This window comes from Nymphaea colorata, chromosome 4, assembly GCF_008831285.2.
Source record: "Nymphaea colorata isolate Beijing-Zhang1983 chromosome 4, ASM883128v2, whole genome shotgun sequence".
Lineage (NCBI taxonomy): Eukaryota > Viridiplantae > Streptophyta > Magnoliopsida > Nymphaeales > Nymphaeaceae > Nymphaea > Nymphaea colorata.
The window spans coordinates 18,331,244-18,347,187 of NC_045141.1; the positions used below are offsets into that span (position 1 = coordinate 18,331,244).

The window sequence follows — 15,944 nt, forward strand, 5'->3', positions numbered from 1 at the left end:
CTGTGAATGTGAATGAGTGCCCTTTCAGAAAACTTTTCTCGCTCCGCCACTACTGTTTTGATTGATGTCTTGAATTTGTGTATTAAACGATAGATGCTAATTGAGTGAAAGGAGACGCTGGATAATTCCATAAGCAAAGCATGGCCACCAATCAGATCGGCCATCTTCTTACCATAGTTGGAATTTTAAACGCTGCAAGCTAATAAATTTGCATGAGTTTTCCTGTTTTACTGAACAACGGAAACGGAAGATTTTTTTTCCTGGTTAATAATGGCAACCAAGGTGCTCATTGCTCTTGTAAGCTGATTATAAGCTTCTTTCCGAGGTACCAAGAAGCTATCCTTAAGGGGGCTAAACAGTCCTGCGACCACTGAATAAAATGAAAATAAAAAATTAACAGGGTCAGCCTTAATTTTTTCAAAAGTTTAATAGGAGGAGCTGGAAAATTCTAAATTTACAAAACCTGAGGCCCCCCAGCACCCTTGCCGGACAGAACATCATACGGATGTTGAATGGCCTGATCCACAATAGCTCAATGTTGGGACGTTTATTGGCTTATCCACCGGTAAAAACGTCTGAAGTCCTAGCACAGACCCAGTTCCAGCTTTTCAGAATGATACATCCCTCATGGGCCCTGAACTTGTGACGTCTACATGTTGAGAAAAAAATGTTCCCTTCATGAGCTCTGGTCTCGTGACATCTGATCAACATGGTGAGATACATAAGCGGCCCTTAACTGATGAGAAGAGCCCTCGCCATGAAAGACCACTCATTCCTTCAGGCTTATGGTAGAAGACACTTGAGTCGAAAGTTTGTAACTATGAAATTTTGCATATGCATAAACTTGTAGGTAAGACTTCTATTGCATCTCAATAACAAACGAAATAAGAGCAATGTCACATAGCCTTGACCATATTTCTTAGTGAAGGGTTCAAGTCAGTGGCCATCGGACACCTTCATCTTCTTGGATCACCATCACCTTCTGGAACTTGAGGCCTGGGTCCTTCAAGCCTGGGTCCTACAAGCCTGGGCCGCACCCAGCATCCAAGGATCCCAGAAGCAATTTTCCATTAGCCATTGCGACAGTAAATACCCTATCAACCAGCTTTTAAGGACTGTATTGTACTGATCAAGGTCGTGGTGCACTAGCAGCGTGTTGCCAGTTCGATTCCTGTAAGCACTATCCACATGTGCCTTGTAAAGATGTAGTGCACTACAGAGATGAAGGTACACCAACTCCTTCCCAAGCATTGATGTAGCCTTGCACTCCCTCGCCATAAGCATAATGACAGTGATTGCATTGAGGCTCGTAATCTACCCAATGCTTGCGCTAACAAGTCTCTCAGATTCGTTCTGGTTTGACCATGCATCGCACACACAGCACAGCTGCACAACCTTTCCAACCTTGGCCTCGCTTGCGATGGTGGTGGTACACCCATATTCTGGCCAAGTATTGCCCTGCATTTTTATGAATGCATGCATATGAATGACAACCCATGCGCTAGGAAGTTGACTTAAAAGAATGATGGCTAGAAAGTGAGTGAATTGAAATGACCCATTATCATGTCTGGCTGGGGCCAACAGTAATCTAGCCTAGAGACGTCAAGGGCAGTAGTCTAGGTGGATATCGGCTCAAGGTTGATGTTATTTTTTCCACTTGGGTTTGACATGCCATACATGCATTTCTCTTATCAATAGGGTAAAAACTTGGAGGCAGGCCCCTTGAACCCCAGATAAACGTTAACCAAACTGACATGGAGTTATTTAGCTGACAAGGTTGACATAAAACGTAGACCACATCTACTAAATAGGAAACACACCCAGCTCTCACCTTGTGGAAGACATTGACATATAAAATCTAAAATGTTCCTTTATGCATAGCTGTGTACCAGCGATATTGGTTCTCAGAAAAGCCCCAGACCGTCACACCCCAAAGCAGGTGCCTCTGCACGCACACGAGTGCATGATTCTGCACATGCAGGCGCAGGGGCTAACTCGGCTAGGATCCAAGAGGTTTAAAGGTTATCATAACAGAGATCTTGAAAAGTTCACAGCTGATAAGCCACAACATATAACAAGAAAAAGAAACCTGCCTATCCCAAAAAAAAAAAAAAACTACTGCTTTTAACAGATCTATGAATACTGGAAGGTCAACCTAATCATTCAGTACCCATGATGAGGTATGACATACAAAACCAATCCATCCAGGCATCAGCTCCTTGATCTGGAAGCAGCGCGACTAAGTTCTTCTGGCGTAGATGGGAACAGCTCCACATATCTCGAGCCTATCATCATCTTGTCTTTGCACATGGCTTTCTTTGAATCTGAAGCAGATGCAAACTCCACAAACGCTTCACCTGTCGCTTTACCATCATACCTACTGGCTATATGTATGTTGGCCTCAGTAAGCTCAAAGTCCTTGAAGAAATCTATTATTTCTGACTTTGTGACCGAGTAAGGCAAGCCCCGTAGCTTTAGAATCTCAGTATGCTCCATATGTTCTTTGTCAATTGATCTTCTTGAGTAACGTGGAGGGCTCCGGTAGTCATTAATGCCATCAGAGTTCACCTCATCAGCTATTGCGTTGTAATAATCTTGCTTACTACACCTGAAAACTTCAATGTATCTGCGACCCATATTTTGTCGATCTCTCTGTAAAGCAAATTCTGCCTGCATTGCACCAGCAAATACAACAAACGCCTCTCCAGAAAATCGCCCATTTTTATTGACTAGAAGAACGTCAACAACATCCAGACCAGCAAAGAACTTGAACACATCTATGTCACTGCAATCAAATGGAAGACCTCTAAGCCGAACCACAGGAAAAGGCTGCATGTAGTAGCCACCACCCATTCCATAATAAGGATTGGCATCCATTAGCCTTGGTCGCTTTGAACCGACCTCGTAGCCATTTGAAAAACCCCCAGCTCCAAACATGACCTTCTACTGACTTCTAACAAGGGAAACTAACATAAGAAAAAGTAAAAGTCAGTATGCATGAAATTGCAAGAAGGAAGCAAATTAACGTGAATTAAACAAAGGCATGTATGACATAGCATGCAAACAGCACATCAAAGAAGGAAAAAGATTATTCCCAAACTGAACACAAGAATTAGAGCAACGACGCACATGCTCTGCTGGGCAGAAACAAGAGCAATCTTCTATAATGAGTTGCAAAAAAAAAAAAAGTTATCTGTTTTCTGAAAGCTTTCAGCAATTTATTATCACATGATTTTAAGTGTCTTTTCCATTCAATGAAGAGGAAGTGCCAGAGCATGTCTTACTTCTCAACTACATAAAGTAGAATTCATCAGTATTTATTTGTTTTACAGTAGTTAAGATTTACAAATCGCCTCTTTGTTTGGTTCTAAAAGTGAGCAGGAAAAAAAATATAAAGATAATGCATAGAAAATTATGAGTTGTTTACCTAAATGCAGTATCTACATTTTTACTATCAAGGGTGTTACAACACCAGGCCCTTTTTTATTGCCATACCCACATTACCATCTAGTTCTGCAACAAAATCCTTCTAGATAACCATGGATAAGCTGGTTATAGGGAGACAAGCTAACTGGAGAAATCAGATGTGCATACTTCGGTTGTATAGTTGTTTGACCCAGATCATTTTCACATTTTCTGTTTTAACTTTTTTGTATCACTTAGTGTGATCAATGTAAGTTTGTTAAAGCACGTTTTATATTCTACCAGTCATAGCTTCCTGAAAATATACAACGAGAAGTCGGCCTTTGTCCGAAAAGTATAATGAAATAATTGGATCTGAGCTAATGCTGTTCATAGTCTGCTGAACAATTATCAGCAGTGATTTATGAACCTGTAAACGCATGCTTATGATCAAAAATCATTAATTACATGGCTTGTGGAAACCCATAATCCATACCGTCTTTTTGTTATTGTAGTCTGTAATTTTCCTACGCTTGACGGAAGTAATGAGAAGCATGACAATATTCAGACTCACTGGACAAAGAAACATGTCCTAAGTATTGACCCCACACTGTACAATGTACGTGACAAATTTATCCATAAGCTTATTGTGAATATGTGAGTGTCTGTATCTACCAGAGACAGTCACTTTTTCTTACGTATAAAAGAAGTGCACATATGCACGAGAGAAGCATCAGCATACAAGAACTGAAAAAATAAGATGACCTACACCAAGACAAAGTTGACTCTAGTACCAAATATAACATGAACGATCACGACCTGTTTCAACATCCACTCAGCACTCGTTAACTTGTGAGAAATGCCAATACATTCATTTTGTTCCATAAACCATTTCTTTGCTTGTCAAAACATCGTGAATCAAAATAATTTTTAAAAAAAACGATGAAACCGTGGTTGATACACATATACATTTTTTTGTTCAAACTTACGCTGTTATGCATAAGTAACCATGATGTTCATCAAAGTGTGAACTTCAGGAAAAAGAGAAAAATGGAAATATAGCATTTAACCACTATACCTTACAAAGAGTCCAGAAAAAAGATCCTCACACCTGAACTCCTCTTGCAAGTAGGAAAAACCCCTCCCTTATCAATGGGACCCACAAGCTACACACCTACAACGTTGGCTTACTAAAGGAGTGACACCCCTCGGAATCCCAAGACGACGAACAGCATAACCGGTCGCCAATCTGAAGAACCCATTGGGTCTTGCCCACAAATACTTATGCAATTTAGAGATCCCAAAGATTGTAAGGTTCAAACTTAAAGAAAATTTCCAAAAAAAAATGAAAATGTAAATGCGAGGCTCCCAGCATATCGTTTTAAGAACAAAAGAACTGTATCATCTCAGTCATCACACACCAAAGGGTAATGACAAGCAGACTTTGGTTTTGCCATACTTCTTCAAGAATACGTGCCTGAAAAACAAACAAGCAAAAGGAAGGAACTTGATGCCTTTGCTCTTTGAAATTTACGTTATTTATTTTCCGTTTGCAGCAAATAGGCAAAAAACACACAGCGACCTCGGAACAATACGAAGCAAGAAGTTAGCTGCATTTTCTTGGACCAGGCAAATGTTCATCAACGACGGCATCTGCAACGAAGGCGCCTAGAGGGACAAGTTCCCCTTCTCCAACTCAAACCCGAGTTACTGCTTGATGGAAAGACCACCAACTACACGTCCGTTTTTGGGTTTCCTATCTAACCCATCGAGCTACTCCTGAGGAATAAACTGACCAGGAAAGCCGAATGCCGGTGAGTTTCATGAGTTGGTCGAGAAACTCCAATACCATCATGCAACTCCAATCACTCGAGAGCTCCCTCGGCTATTTTTTCACTATCAGATTGACCTTATCTTAGCTTGGACGACAACACAATGAAAAGAAAAAAAAAGAAGAACGGGTGGGGGTGGGGGTGGGGGTGGGGCAACCATCCACCTCCCCTTCTCCATAGATCGAAAAGGAAAAGAAAATAACACAATAACCACCAAAAAAGATAGAGAGAGCGTACCAGATGAATCGTCGGCACTGAAGAAGAACAGCACAACCGCCTGTTCGGCCGAAGAGGAAGAGTGATTAACGGGAAATGTTAGGGTTTCGAGGAGGGGACTCAAGCGGGGGAAATGGGGAGGAGGAGAAGCGTGGCCACGGCGTTCGGAAGCTCTGGTTAGCCTCGTTCTTTCGCCTCTTCTATTCGATTCGATCGATTTAATCTCTCTCCTCGCCTCCCCTCGGCAGACCGACGTTCCTCAGCAGCCTTTTATTGCGAAACACGGATTCGTTCACCACCCTCCAGGCAGTACCGGCGCTACCACTAGGTTTATTGCTTTCTAAATTGGAAAAAATAAAACAACCTTGTTTGGCGTGGATATTTCCTGAACGAGAAGCTCTCGCAGGGGCGTCCCCTCGTTTTTTGGGTTTTTATATTTAACCTGCAGCAATCTCAAAATTTTATAAAAAACCTGATTTTTTAATTAAAAATTTCTTCCTACAGTTGTGTTTGTTTCAGTGTGGATCTCACATCGGTGGTTATTTGAGATCTTAGAGATCCATGGATTTAAGGTCAAACCACTTCTTCATTCGACTTTAAATCTATGGTTTTTAACTTATATCATGAGATGATCTCCCAAAACACACATTTTTATGCAATCTGAGGCAGGATCCCCCCTTGAATGTCAATTTTTTACTCACTTGAAAGGAAAAGCGACTGATAATTATCAGGATTATCAAGGGGATGGGTCATTTGATTACGGATGCAAAACTAGATCCAGCAAACAAAATGGGAATTGAATCCTATACTATTCAGACTTTGGCACATGATTTAGGTGATCAAATTCAAAACCAAGTCTGAGAACCAACAAGGATCGGAGACAACTACAAGTAAAAAGTATAGATTCAGTTTTGTAATCTTAAGTTCAAATCTGACTTTAGATCCAATCAAGGTGGTTAGATGATTCAGATCTAACAAACCCAAAACTAGATCCAGCAAACAAAAATGGAATTGAATCCTATACTATTCAGACTTTGGCACATGATTTAGGTGATCAAATTCAAGACCAAGTCTGAGAACTACTAAGGATCGGAGACAACTACACGTAAAAAGTATAGATTCAGTTTTGAAATCTTAAGTTCAAATCTGACTTTAGATCCAATCACGGTAATTAGATTATTCAAATCTAACCCATTTGTTTAATCAAAATAAAAATCCAACTTGGATATGATAAAGTTGGACTTAGAGATGTCTAATCATGAACATCACATAAGTTTAGATTTCATAAAGATCACAAAGGTAGAACATGTTCCGGACATGTAAAAAATATCTAAAACATAAGCCTAAGCAAATCTAGTCCAGCGGGGCCATTACATCCAATTTACTTATTAAGGTAGTCAAACAAGTCAGATCTAAATTGGTTTCTTCATCAAAGCCTAAACCCAGCTCAGATATGACGAGGTTGGACTTCGTGATGCTTAAACCCGAACAAGGATGGGTCTATTATAATCGAGAGTGGGAGATCTCCAACTTCTCATGTTTGTGCCACTTAACAAAGTTGTTTGATAAAATTCAGCCCTTTTAACCACTGTAATCTTATCTTTTTCAGTTTATTCTAAGACCATTCTTTTGATGGGGCATAGAGTAGCTGATTGGACTAACGAGAGAGTAAAAGCCTAGTTAACGAGTGTCTCGCTTCCACCTGGATCCTAAAATAACCCTAGACCTTGGGGATGGAGGGAGAGAGAAGTGGTTTCAACTTCTCATCGAATCGCTTAGGACCATCCTTTTGTCGTACTCCTCCAATGCCAGTGCCAGTGATACAAATAACACAAAACCTATTCAGAAGTTCCAATCAACCTCCATTGCTTGTGGCAAGCTTCTGCAATATGGGTTCCACTAATGGCTGCACTACACAAGAAATGAACTGACCTTTTCTAAGGTTAATCATCCAAGCGCGATTCTTTGTTGCAACTCTAATGTGTCGCTTGATTTTATTATGTTGTTGTTGTAGTACCACGAGTTAAGGTGAGGCCCCAGCTTCAATACTAACTGTGAAGATCCATACGTTGATAACCACACACAACCGCGTACCAATATTGCCGATACTTTGCATATACACGAGTTAACACAGCAGAGACAGTAAGTTGAATGGATGAACCCCTGAATTCACGTTACACCCTCCCACTTTCCAGTATTTTTTTCTACAAATCTTTGAATAGCAACTGGAATTTGGGTATTCTCTCAGGAGGCAGAGGACAGGTCACGATCAACTTGCCTTTCATAGCTCCTCTAAATATTGCCTGAAAATGAATGAAATAGCAAAATAAACACCAGGCTTGCAGAAAACCTTCATTTTTATTTTTTTTATAGAAACGCCTCTGATGATAGCAACTTGAATACCGGGTTAATCAAGGAGAATATCTGCAGCACTGACGTTGAAAACAAATACAAATTAAATATTACATGATCACATCATAATTTTTAATGGCACGTCCCGTTAAAAGAATAAATTCTAAGAGAGATCATTAATAAATACCTAGCGATAACAGTTCTAAATTGTCCATCAACTCATTCATTAACAACGAGATCAAAAGAAGATATCATCGGCAAGAAAACAAGATTCTACTTCTTGTATCGAGAAGCCAGCTCTTAGAAATGAAGCATCGCAGGGGGTCAAGTAGTTGTGGGACCAAAATATGCACGGTTGTGTACACGTGCTGTGGGTGGGTGAAACAGGAGGGAGAGGGGTTACAATAAATTTACTGGAAAGCATTAATCGAAGCAACTGGCTAAAGTAAACTGTAAGAATGTAAAGCATGCCACTACAAATGGTAGGGAGCCATACTCCCAGCAGTTTGCATCGGAAGGCATGCCACTATAATCATTTAAAGTTATTGGACTGGAGGAAGCAAAACACGTCACTAATAAAATGTGGCTTTATAATGAACCTGGTCCATCATTATATGCTGCAAGAATGCATGGTTCCAATGTTCTTCTAGATGTAGAAACCACCATCAGATTATCAGAATGGTGTAAAGTGAATTCGTGGGGTCACGATTGTTTTTATGATTGCACATGTGCTAGCCAGAAAATATACAACATCTTTAGTTAATAAAATTAATAGCCACAAATTCCAGGCCTTGAATAGCATAATGATTGTGAAAGTCTAGAACTGGTAGATAACTCTCCCAATTGTAGAATAAAAAATTTAAATTGGAAAAGGTGCAATATTCATGTGTGAATGATAATACCAACTTAACAATGAGGGAGAAGCCAACCACTGGCATATCTCATCCATGCATGTTCTTCACATAGAATGAGAAGAGAGAAAAAGAACCAATCATCCAGCCCTGGTTTCTGCTTTGTTATTAATCATATTTTTTGGCATTTCTTTCCACTAAACTTCAGAATACAACCTAAAACCATCCAATGAAATTCTTTTGCAGTGTGGGGAAATGGGAGTGAGATGCCAACTACAGCAGGCTAACCACAATTTTCATCTTCAGCGTGGACCAGAAAAAGGAATGCCCAAACTCATTCAAAGTCTAAGTTCTGATGGGATACCCCACATATATCAATAAGATAAATCCAAGGGCATCGAACAGCTGCTAGCAATATTGTAGCTTCATATCGTATCATATGATATGTAACATAACTATGCCAAAATACATTATTATACACCTTTGAACTAGTTACACAGGTGCAACACAATCATATCACACTCATCTGACATGGTGTCTATGGAAATTAAAGTTGATAGTTGATACCAACCATTCTTTGTGTGGTTTTTGGGTGTGGGACCCCTCCATGCATGCTCCATGGACACCCTTAGGAGCTGTTTGGTGGGGACATCTTATTGTTTTGGAAAGGAAAATGTCAATTGTAATGAAAGTTGCTTGTGAGAGTTTGATTTTACATTGCAGAAAGATAACTTTTACTCTTTTTGTCTGAGAGAGCTTATTCTTACCAATAGTAGCTATAAAATTTGCATTGTCTATCGTAGACTTCTCATTCTTTTGGTTTTTAAAGATACTTTGCTTTTCATCTACTTAGAATACTGAAGGTATTTTTCTCTCATTAATCTTTGACTAGACTTAACAAGGACCAAATCAGTTGAAAGACATGATCATCCTATACACCAATACTGTCAGTTGCACATGTTGTTTGTTTTGTGGCAAACATCTGACGGGTGACCTTAGTAGGTTTAAGATGCATACAATTGGTGGCTAAGAGAGTTCTTCATATTTTGTATCATCATGCATCCTCGTAAATCATGGAGGAGTTCCCTACTTTCACCCAGAGAAACATGAAGGTTGTTACTGAAAACCCAAATCCAGATGGTTAAGATAGTGTTCCTGACTCTAAAGCTTAAGACATACAATATGAACTAATAATCCTTGATTCTGAAGATCAAGACACACTAGGTAATTTGATAATGCCTTATTTTGAAGATGAGGATGTCATGCCAACAGCATCAGCAACACCACAGTATGACCAGCATCATATCAGCAGAAATAAACAGGAGCAAGAGAACCTAGTGAAGTGATAAAGCTTTTATTTTAGATACATATTCTCTCCTACTTTTATTAGTGTAAGCTTCTAAAAAGTTTTATTATTAGGGATTTGAATTTATAATGATGTATTTGAAGACTTTAAGTTTTGCTCCTACCTTATGTATTAAAGACTTTGGTTCTAAGTTGATTTGATGAACTTACTCTGTAAGTGAGAAAAAATCTGTTTAATTGGTGTGCTTGCTGCTTCGTTACTTTTTTATAAAACTTGTGCTTAAGCGAAGCAAGTTTTTCCATAGGGAACTTTTCCCCTATTTGTCCTGGTATTTCATAATGTTTTGCCCTATTTGTCCTAGTATTTTATAAATTTTGCATGATTTCTTATATTAAAAAATTATAATCTTTTTAAAGCTATACTACATTTCTAACTATTGGCCCAACCAGCACGTGTGACATTATGCACTTCACAACATCAGTTGCTGGTGCTAACTGTGCTAGCTAGGCCATATTCATTGTACACATTTAGATTACATAGTAGTTGAGGTTGACTTTGTTTTTTCAGTTTTCTTAGATGGGATGCAACAGTGGTTCAGCTGCACCAATTTGAGCTCTTATGTCACTAAATGGTTTTAGTGGTGCACTCCACCAAAAAGTATATCCTGATGAATCCTCTGTTTGGAACTGGAACTAGGTGGGAAACTACCGAGCTTCTTGGATGAGGAAATTTTCCCTGGCCTCAAATGTTGTCCTATTCTAGCTGCTGCTTGCTGTAAAAATTCCCAGCAGATATCTAACTTTTCCACCAAACATGTCCTCAATATTAGACTACCTTCGACCTGAAGGCCTTGAGTCTCTGACCTAGCCAAGCATGAGAACCATGAGAATCTAAGTTTCTTTCCTTGTGATTTGGTTTGACATTTTCCCACTTAACTGCATGTCTCAAACTTAGGAAACAGCCTAGCAGCCTACATAATGGTCATTTTCTTGAAATATAAATTTCCTTATGATCCATATGATTGCATGGATAGAGTTTTAAACTCTATAACAACCTTCCCTCAATCAGCATTACCAATTGATTTGTGTGCAAATTTCCTTCTCTTTAGCATTTATTTAACTGCAGTTGTTTCCTTCTACAGCCCAGTGAATGCTTGTTTGCAGTTTGTTGCCACTCTAAGCCTATTGCACAATTGTCATTTCTTCCATTGGCAGACAAGTAAGCACTGCCTGAAACAGAGAAAACCCACAAAGCTACCAGATGGAGCAAAGGTTTTCTTCACTCGTACAACTTGTGGCTTTTGCAACTAATTCTGAAAAATGAAGTACCAAAAGTTCATTTTGTTAACAGGGCTAGACCCAGTCAGTTGCATCAGCAAGACAGGATTCTGAGCCACCTGTGTGTCAATTAGGGAAATTGGAGTTTCAGTATACCACTCATCCACGCGACTAAGAAATTGTGTTCATCTATCTTCTTTCTTGGAACTAACTGGCTTGGATTGGATTTCCACATTCTAGCTCTGTTTTCCTTGTCCAGTTATTCATATACTGAAACATTAACAGAGAGCCAACCAGCAGCTGTTTGTTGTGGTAAAGGAGAATCAAAGGTACAACACACAAGTCGCAAAACTTATATCATTATTCATAATACAAAATTGAAGTGTGAAAGGGGAAAAAGTTTATGCTAGTAAGCAGCATACCTCAACAACATCAATAAAATCTTGCTTCCTTTGGAAGATACCAACCCATTTAGTATGGTCCGGAGTCCTGAGTCACAAGTGATATAAAGACACCTCACTATACAATTCTAATAGTAACACTGATAACACGAAAAAACTGATGCATGAAGGCAATAAAGAAAAGGAGAAAAAGAATGCAAGGCATATTACATAAGGAAAAAAATACAGCCAATGGAGATGAAACAAACATCAGCAAGCATACCTCCTATTAAGCACACTTACGTTAGGACCGTGCTTCGATTTACAAAGAAGTACAATATCCATGTGTTGCCCAACAGCAAGGCAACACACTGCTTTTACATCCTCATCTCAAAAAATGCCATTTCCATATAAAAGTATTTTGGTTAGATTATCATATCGATCTACATATTTTCAAAAAACATTACCATTATTCTCTACATTTTTACATCCAAATGAAGAGATTTTTGTCAATAGCAGCTCTACTAGAGCCTGTAGCAGCCTTTGGCCGCCTTCAGTAAAAGATTTTCCTTGTTTAATAGAAGCTACTCATATTCAATATGGCATCCAAATGACAAAAAATATTATCACCTTTTAGCATATCTTATTTTTACACATTTTAAAAATGAACGGATCACAAGAAGGGTACTCAGTTGTTGAGGACCTGAGACAGCTTTGAGGCCAAAACACGTTGTTTAACGCAAAGTAGATATACTAACCATAATTGACAATTGAAAGATGGCAAAGTGCGAGGCTTGATAAGTTGAAGAGAAAGATTTGGAATGGAGTTGTCTGTTCCTAACCATTAATATAAAGTAATATACGTAAAACATTCTTGCTAGATTAAGTACAGTCTCATTCTCTAGCCTGTATAGCAACAGTAACTTCTTTTATGTCTAGGCATATTTCATCAGAACACATGTAACATTTTACAAATAAATGTAGCAAAAAAGTAGTCATTGTAATGAATCATCAAGGAGTGCTGAAGTAAAAGAAAAAGAGAAATACAGAATGAGAAATTTGATATGAGTCAAAATATTACCCAGAGTCCATCTTCATGTGATGAGCATTAAAGAAAAAGATAGTAGACGGAATCCTTGTGATGTCAAAATATTTAACATAGACTTGGATCTCTTCAGAATCAACATCTACCAGTGCAACAGTTGCAAACTTGGAAATTTCTTGTGAAGACTTTGCAATCTGTTGATAATACTTAAACATAGATATCAAACGAAATGAAGAACTAGAAAAAAAGAGCAAGAATGCTATCTAGGAATGAACAAGGCAAGAACATGATCATATATATATATATCAGTTGATCATTAGATCAAATGCAATTAGCAGAAGAAACTAGTGTCTCTATGCAGCATACATGACTAAATCACCAGAACAGCAAGTTTATGAAAATAGTACAATAACTGCAGGAGAAATAGCAACATCAAGGTCATCGTCAACGATAACAAGAAGGTGTTCCTATGCTTGAGTTCAACATTCATAGTTCCAATCTAGTGAGGGTATCGCTTTGCTTCATTAAATGTAGTAGGTTCAGGGTGAAAATGAATAGCAAGTAAAGAGGCTCTATGTTAAAATAAATAATAAGACACATATTTGTAGGAGGCCTAGTGGTTCTATTATCTACATAATCTCCTAAGGGTAGATTGAAAGTCAAACTTTGGAATGGATTGTTTCTTCTTCTATGACAAGCAGTAAAATCTTTAGATAGCCAACATTCCTTTGGGTTTCCATTATCAAGAAAGGAATCATATGAATCATCAATAATAGATTCATTACTAAGCGCAGCCATTGTTAGTTTGTGCTCATTATGTTAGCCACCATTCCACTGCATAAATCATAAAGAAAATAGTACTCCTGATCATGTTTGGATTTATTCCTATCACGTCCATTTTTGAGAAAAAATCACATGAAGATGCATAAAGTTTATCTTCTTCAAGTATCCTTTTTGGATTTCTGAATACCCAATAAAACCAAATTTAAAAGCTTTAAGAGAAAGTTTGTCATTTTTGTCATTTAAAGCAGAGCACTTACAAGTTACAACAAAGAATTCTTTCATCGATTTTACTTTGGTTAAATATAATAAATCTTTTGAAAGAGAGAGACATTCTCCAAAGTCTTTGAAGGCATGTGTAGAATTAAGAATGGCTTTCCCCCAAAATTATTTTGGAAGGTTTTTAGAAATAAGAAGAGTTCCAATTGTCTCAATAATATGTCTATGTACTTTTTCTTTTTTTTGGGTAACACATTTTGTTGAGAAGTTTCTAGACAGGATCTTTGATGCAATATTCCTTTTTTTTCAAGATAGTTCTAAAAATCTCTTGAAAAATATTCCTCTTCTAAATTATGTCTAAGAGCTTTAACGTAAGCATTAACTTGAATTCCAATCATATTACAGAAAATTTTGATGTGAGAAAGGGCATCAGATTTTTTTAAGAAAATAAATCTAAAGATATCTAGGAAAATCATCAACAATTACCAAATAAAAAGAAAATCCACCTTTGGAGTCAATGAGAGCAAGTCCCCCCTACATCAAAATGAATAAACTCAAAAGAAGATTTTTGATACAAAGATAAGTTCTATTCTCAAGGTAAAAAACAAAAATTCCTTTTTTCTAATAATGCAGTTATTGCATACGAAATTTTTTGCTTTGTTGGCAGGTGACATCTTATCAAATGTTTCTAATCAACAACAAAATAGAAAAATTATAAGCACTTTGTGGATCTTAGTAGAGAGGGATTGAAATTTTTTCTGTCCAAATTAAACAGGGTATGATGATGCGACTAAACCTTCTAATAGATGCAACCATGTATATCAAAAAGAAAAAAAAATGGATGAGATTTTCTCATGTTGTAGTTGAGCTTTTTAAAAATATAAACATGAAACCCAAAATAACAGTATACATTTTAACTAGATAATCAATCAGAAATGGAGAAAAGGATTCAAAAAACATACAATCTCATCAAGTTGCAGGCAGCCGATATCTGATTGTCTACCAAAGCGCAGGACAAGAACCTTGTCAATTGTATCTCTGATAATGTTGTCAACTTCATGCTTCGTTCTTAGTGTTGTCAAAATATAACTCATCCTGCATGATAAAAGTTTTATGGCATGGATCTTGCATATCCAATTTGTCGATAAACTACAAACAGCAATAAGTTACATGATGGTGGTGGTAAGGACTTTGATTAAAAGATTGATTACAAAAATCTAAAGTACTTTAGAAGAAGTTTGCAGTGCCTTGACAAGCCTTATTGTCAACCTGAGTAAGCAATCACAAATGCAAAATACAGTGGCTTAATGCTTATCATCCGCCCAATAATATAGTAAATCTCGTGAAATAAGAGACCCATTATCCGTTGCTCGAATTGGGTGATACATGTAATCTTCTCACAAAAACCTTTAGAAGTCAAATTCACAGGTCCAAGTCACATTCTTTAAATGAAAACAATCAGAAAAAATCAGGAAATCCAGAAAAGAAATTATGGCTGATTCCATGCAACAAAATTCGAACTTTCATGGTATTGACCCGTATCTTACGATATGTGGTGTGCCAACCCATATCGTATGATACGGACTTTATGTGGTAAGATTCGTACTATACATATAAAATCCACCCACTACCTATTTGCGATATGGGTGGTGTATTGTATTGTAAAATTTAAAAAAAAAAAAAAAAAAAAAAGCTGTACGTTCACATCATATGATACGTAGAACACGGCAAAAAACATAACAATGCAAGCCTCTCTATGTAGTGATATGTACCACAGTACCAGCCAATACAATGAGCAAACTGATACAGTGCCAGTACCTAAATCCCAACTGAAGTGACCGCTTATGCGAAACTAATTGGATGTCAATGATACTCGACTCTGTGCAGAATAAGATAATCAAAATTAAATAGATCGTTTCAATTCGAGTCAATCTAAAAATAGGAAATGGCATCAGACGAACAGAGGAAATCGGAGAAGCACAACCCCCGAAGGCCTGTTTCTATCAGGAAGGATGAAGAAAAAGGACTTAACAGCAACAACAAAAAAAGAAGGAACAGAAACATTCTCATAGTACGGTTGAGAAAAATGAGATGGAGAGCGAGATACCTGTGAACACTCTGCTCCTCCAGAAATTAGTCGGGAAAGCAGGAAGCGATAACACCAGACAAAAAGGTGGGAGAGGGAAGAAGAGTACCAAGAAGGAGCTCTCCGCTCCCAAATGTTCTTCATTCTCGTTCAAATAAGTTTTTTACAAATGGCGCCTGACTTTTTCGAAATTTTCCC

The 15,944-nt window shown here is 37.9% G+C and overlaps 2 protein-coding genes across 2 annotated transcripts; both read right to left on the reverse strand.

The window, feature by feature from the left end:
* Window positions 1–1,852: 1,852 nt before the first annotated feature.
* Window positions 1,853–5,785, reverse strand: LOC116253743 (uncharacterized). Its single transcript, XM_031628725.2, has 2 exons — window positions 5,472–5,785; window positions 1,853–2,966 (listed from the first exon to the last, which is right to left on the reverse strand). Exon 2 carries the CDS (start codon window positions 2,935–2,937, stop codon window positions 2,212–2,214), a length of 726 nt encoding a protein of 241 aa, XP_031484585.1. The 5' UTR covers window positions 2,938–2,966; window positions 5,472–5,785; the 3' UTR covers window positions 1,853–2,211.
* A 1,756-nt stretch (window positions 5,786–7,541) lies between these two features.
* On the reverse strand, window positions 7,542–15,879 carry LOC116253090 (uncharacterized). The gene is made up of 5 exons (XM_031627851.2): window positions 15,768–15,879; window positions 14,623–14,755; window positions 12,698–12,855; window positions 11,659–11,725; window positions 7,542–7,753 (listed from the first exon to the last, which is right to left on the reverse strand). Exons 2-5 carry the CDS (start codon window positions 14,752–14,754, stop codon window positions 7,655–7,657), a joined length of 456 nt encoding a protein of 151 aa, XP_031483711.1. The 5' UTR covers window position 14,755; window positions 15,768–15,879; the 3' UTR covers window positions 7,542–7,654.
* Window positions 15,880–15,944: the final 65 nt, after the last annotated feature.

Coding starts and splice junctions, on each gene's coding strand:
- LOC116253090 (XM_031627851.2), bottom strand. CDS start 14,754: ATGAGTTATATTTTGACAACACTAAGAACGAAGCATGAAGTTGACAAC. Junction 12,856..14,622: donor GCCTGCAACTTGATGAGATT/GTATGTTTTTTG, acceptor TATTATCAACAG/ATTGCAAAGTCTTCACAAGA. Junction 11,726..12,697: donor CACATGAAGATGGACTCTGG/GTAATATTTTGA, acceptor CTTGTGACTCAG/GACTCCGGACCATACTAAAT.
- LOC116253743 (XM_031628725.2), bottom strand. CDS start 2,937: ATGTTTGGAGCTGGGGGTTTTTCAAATGGCTACGAGGTCGGTTCAAAG.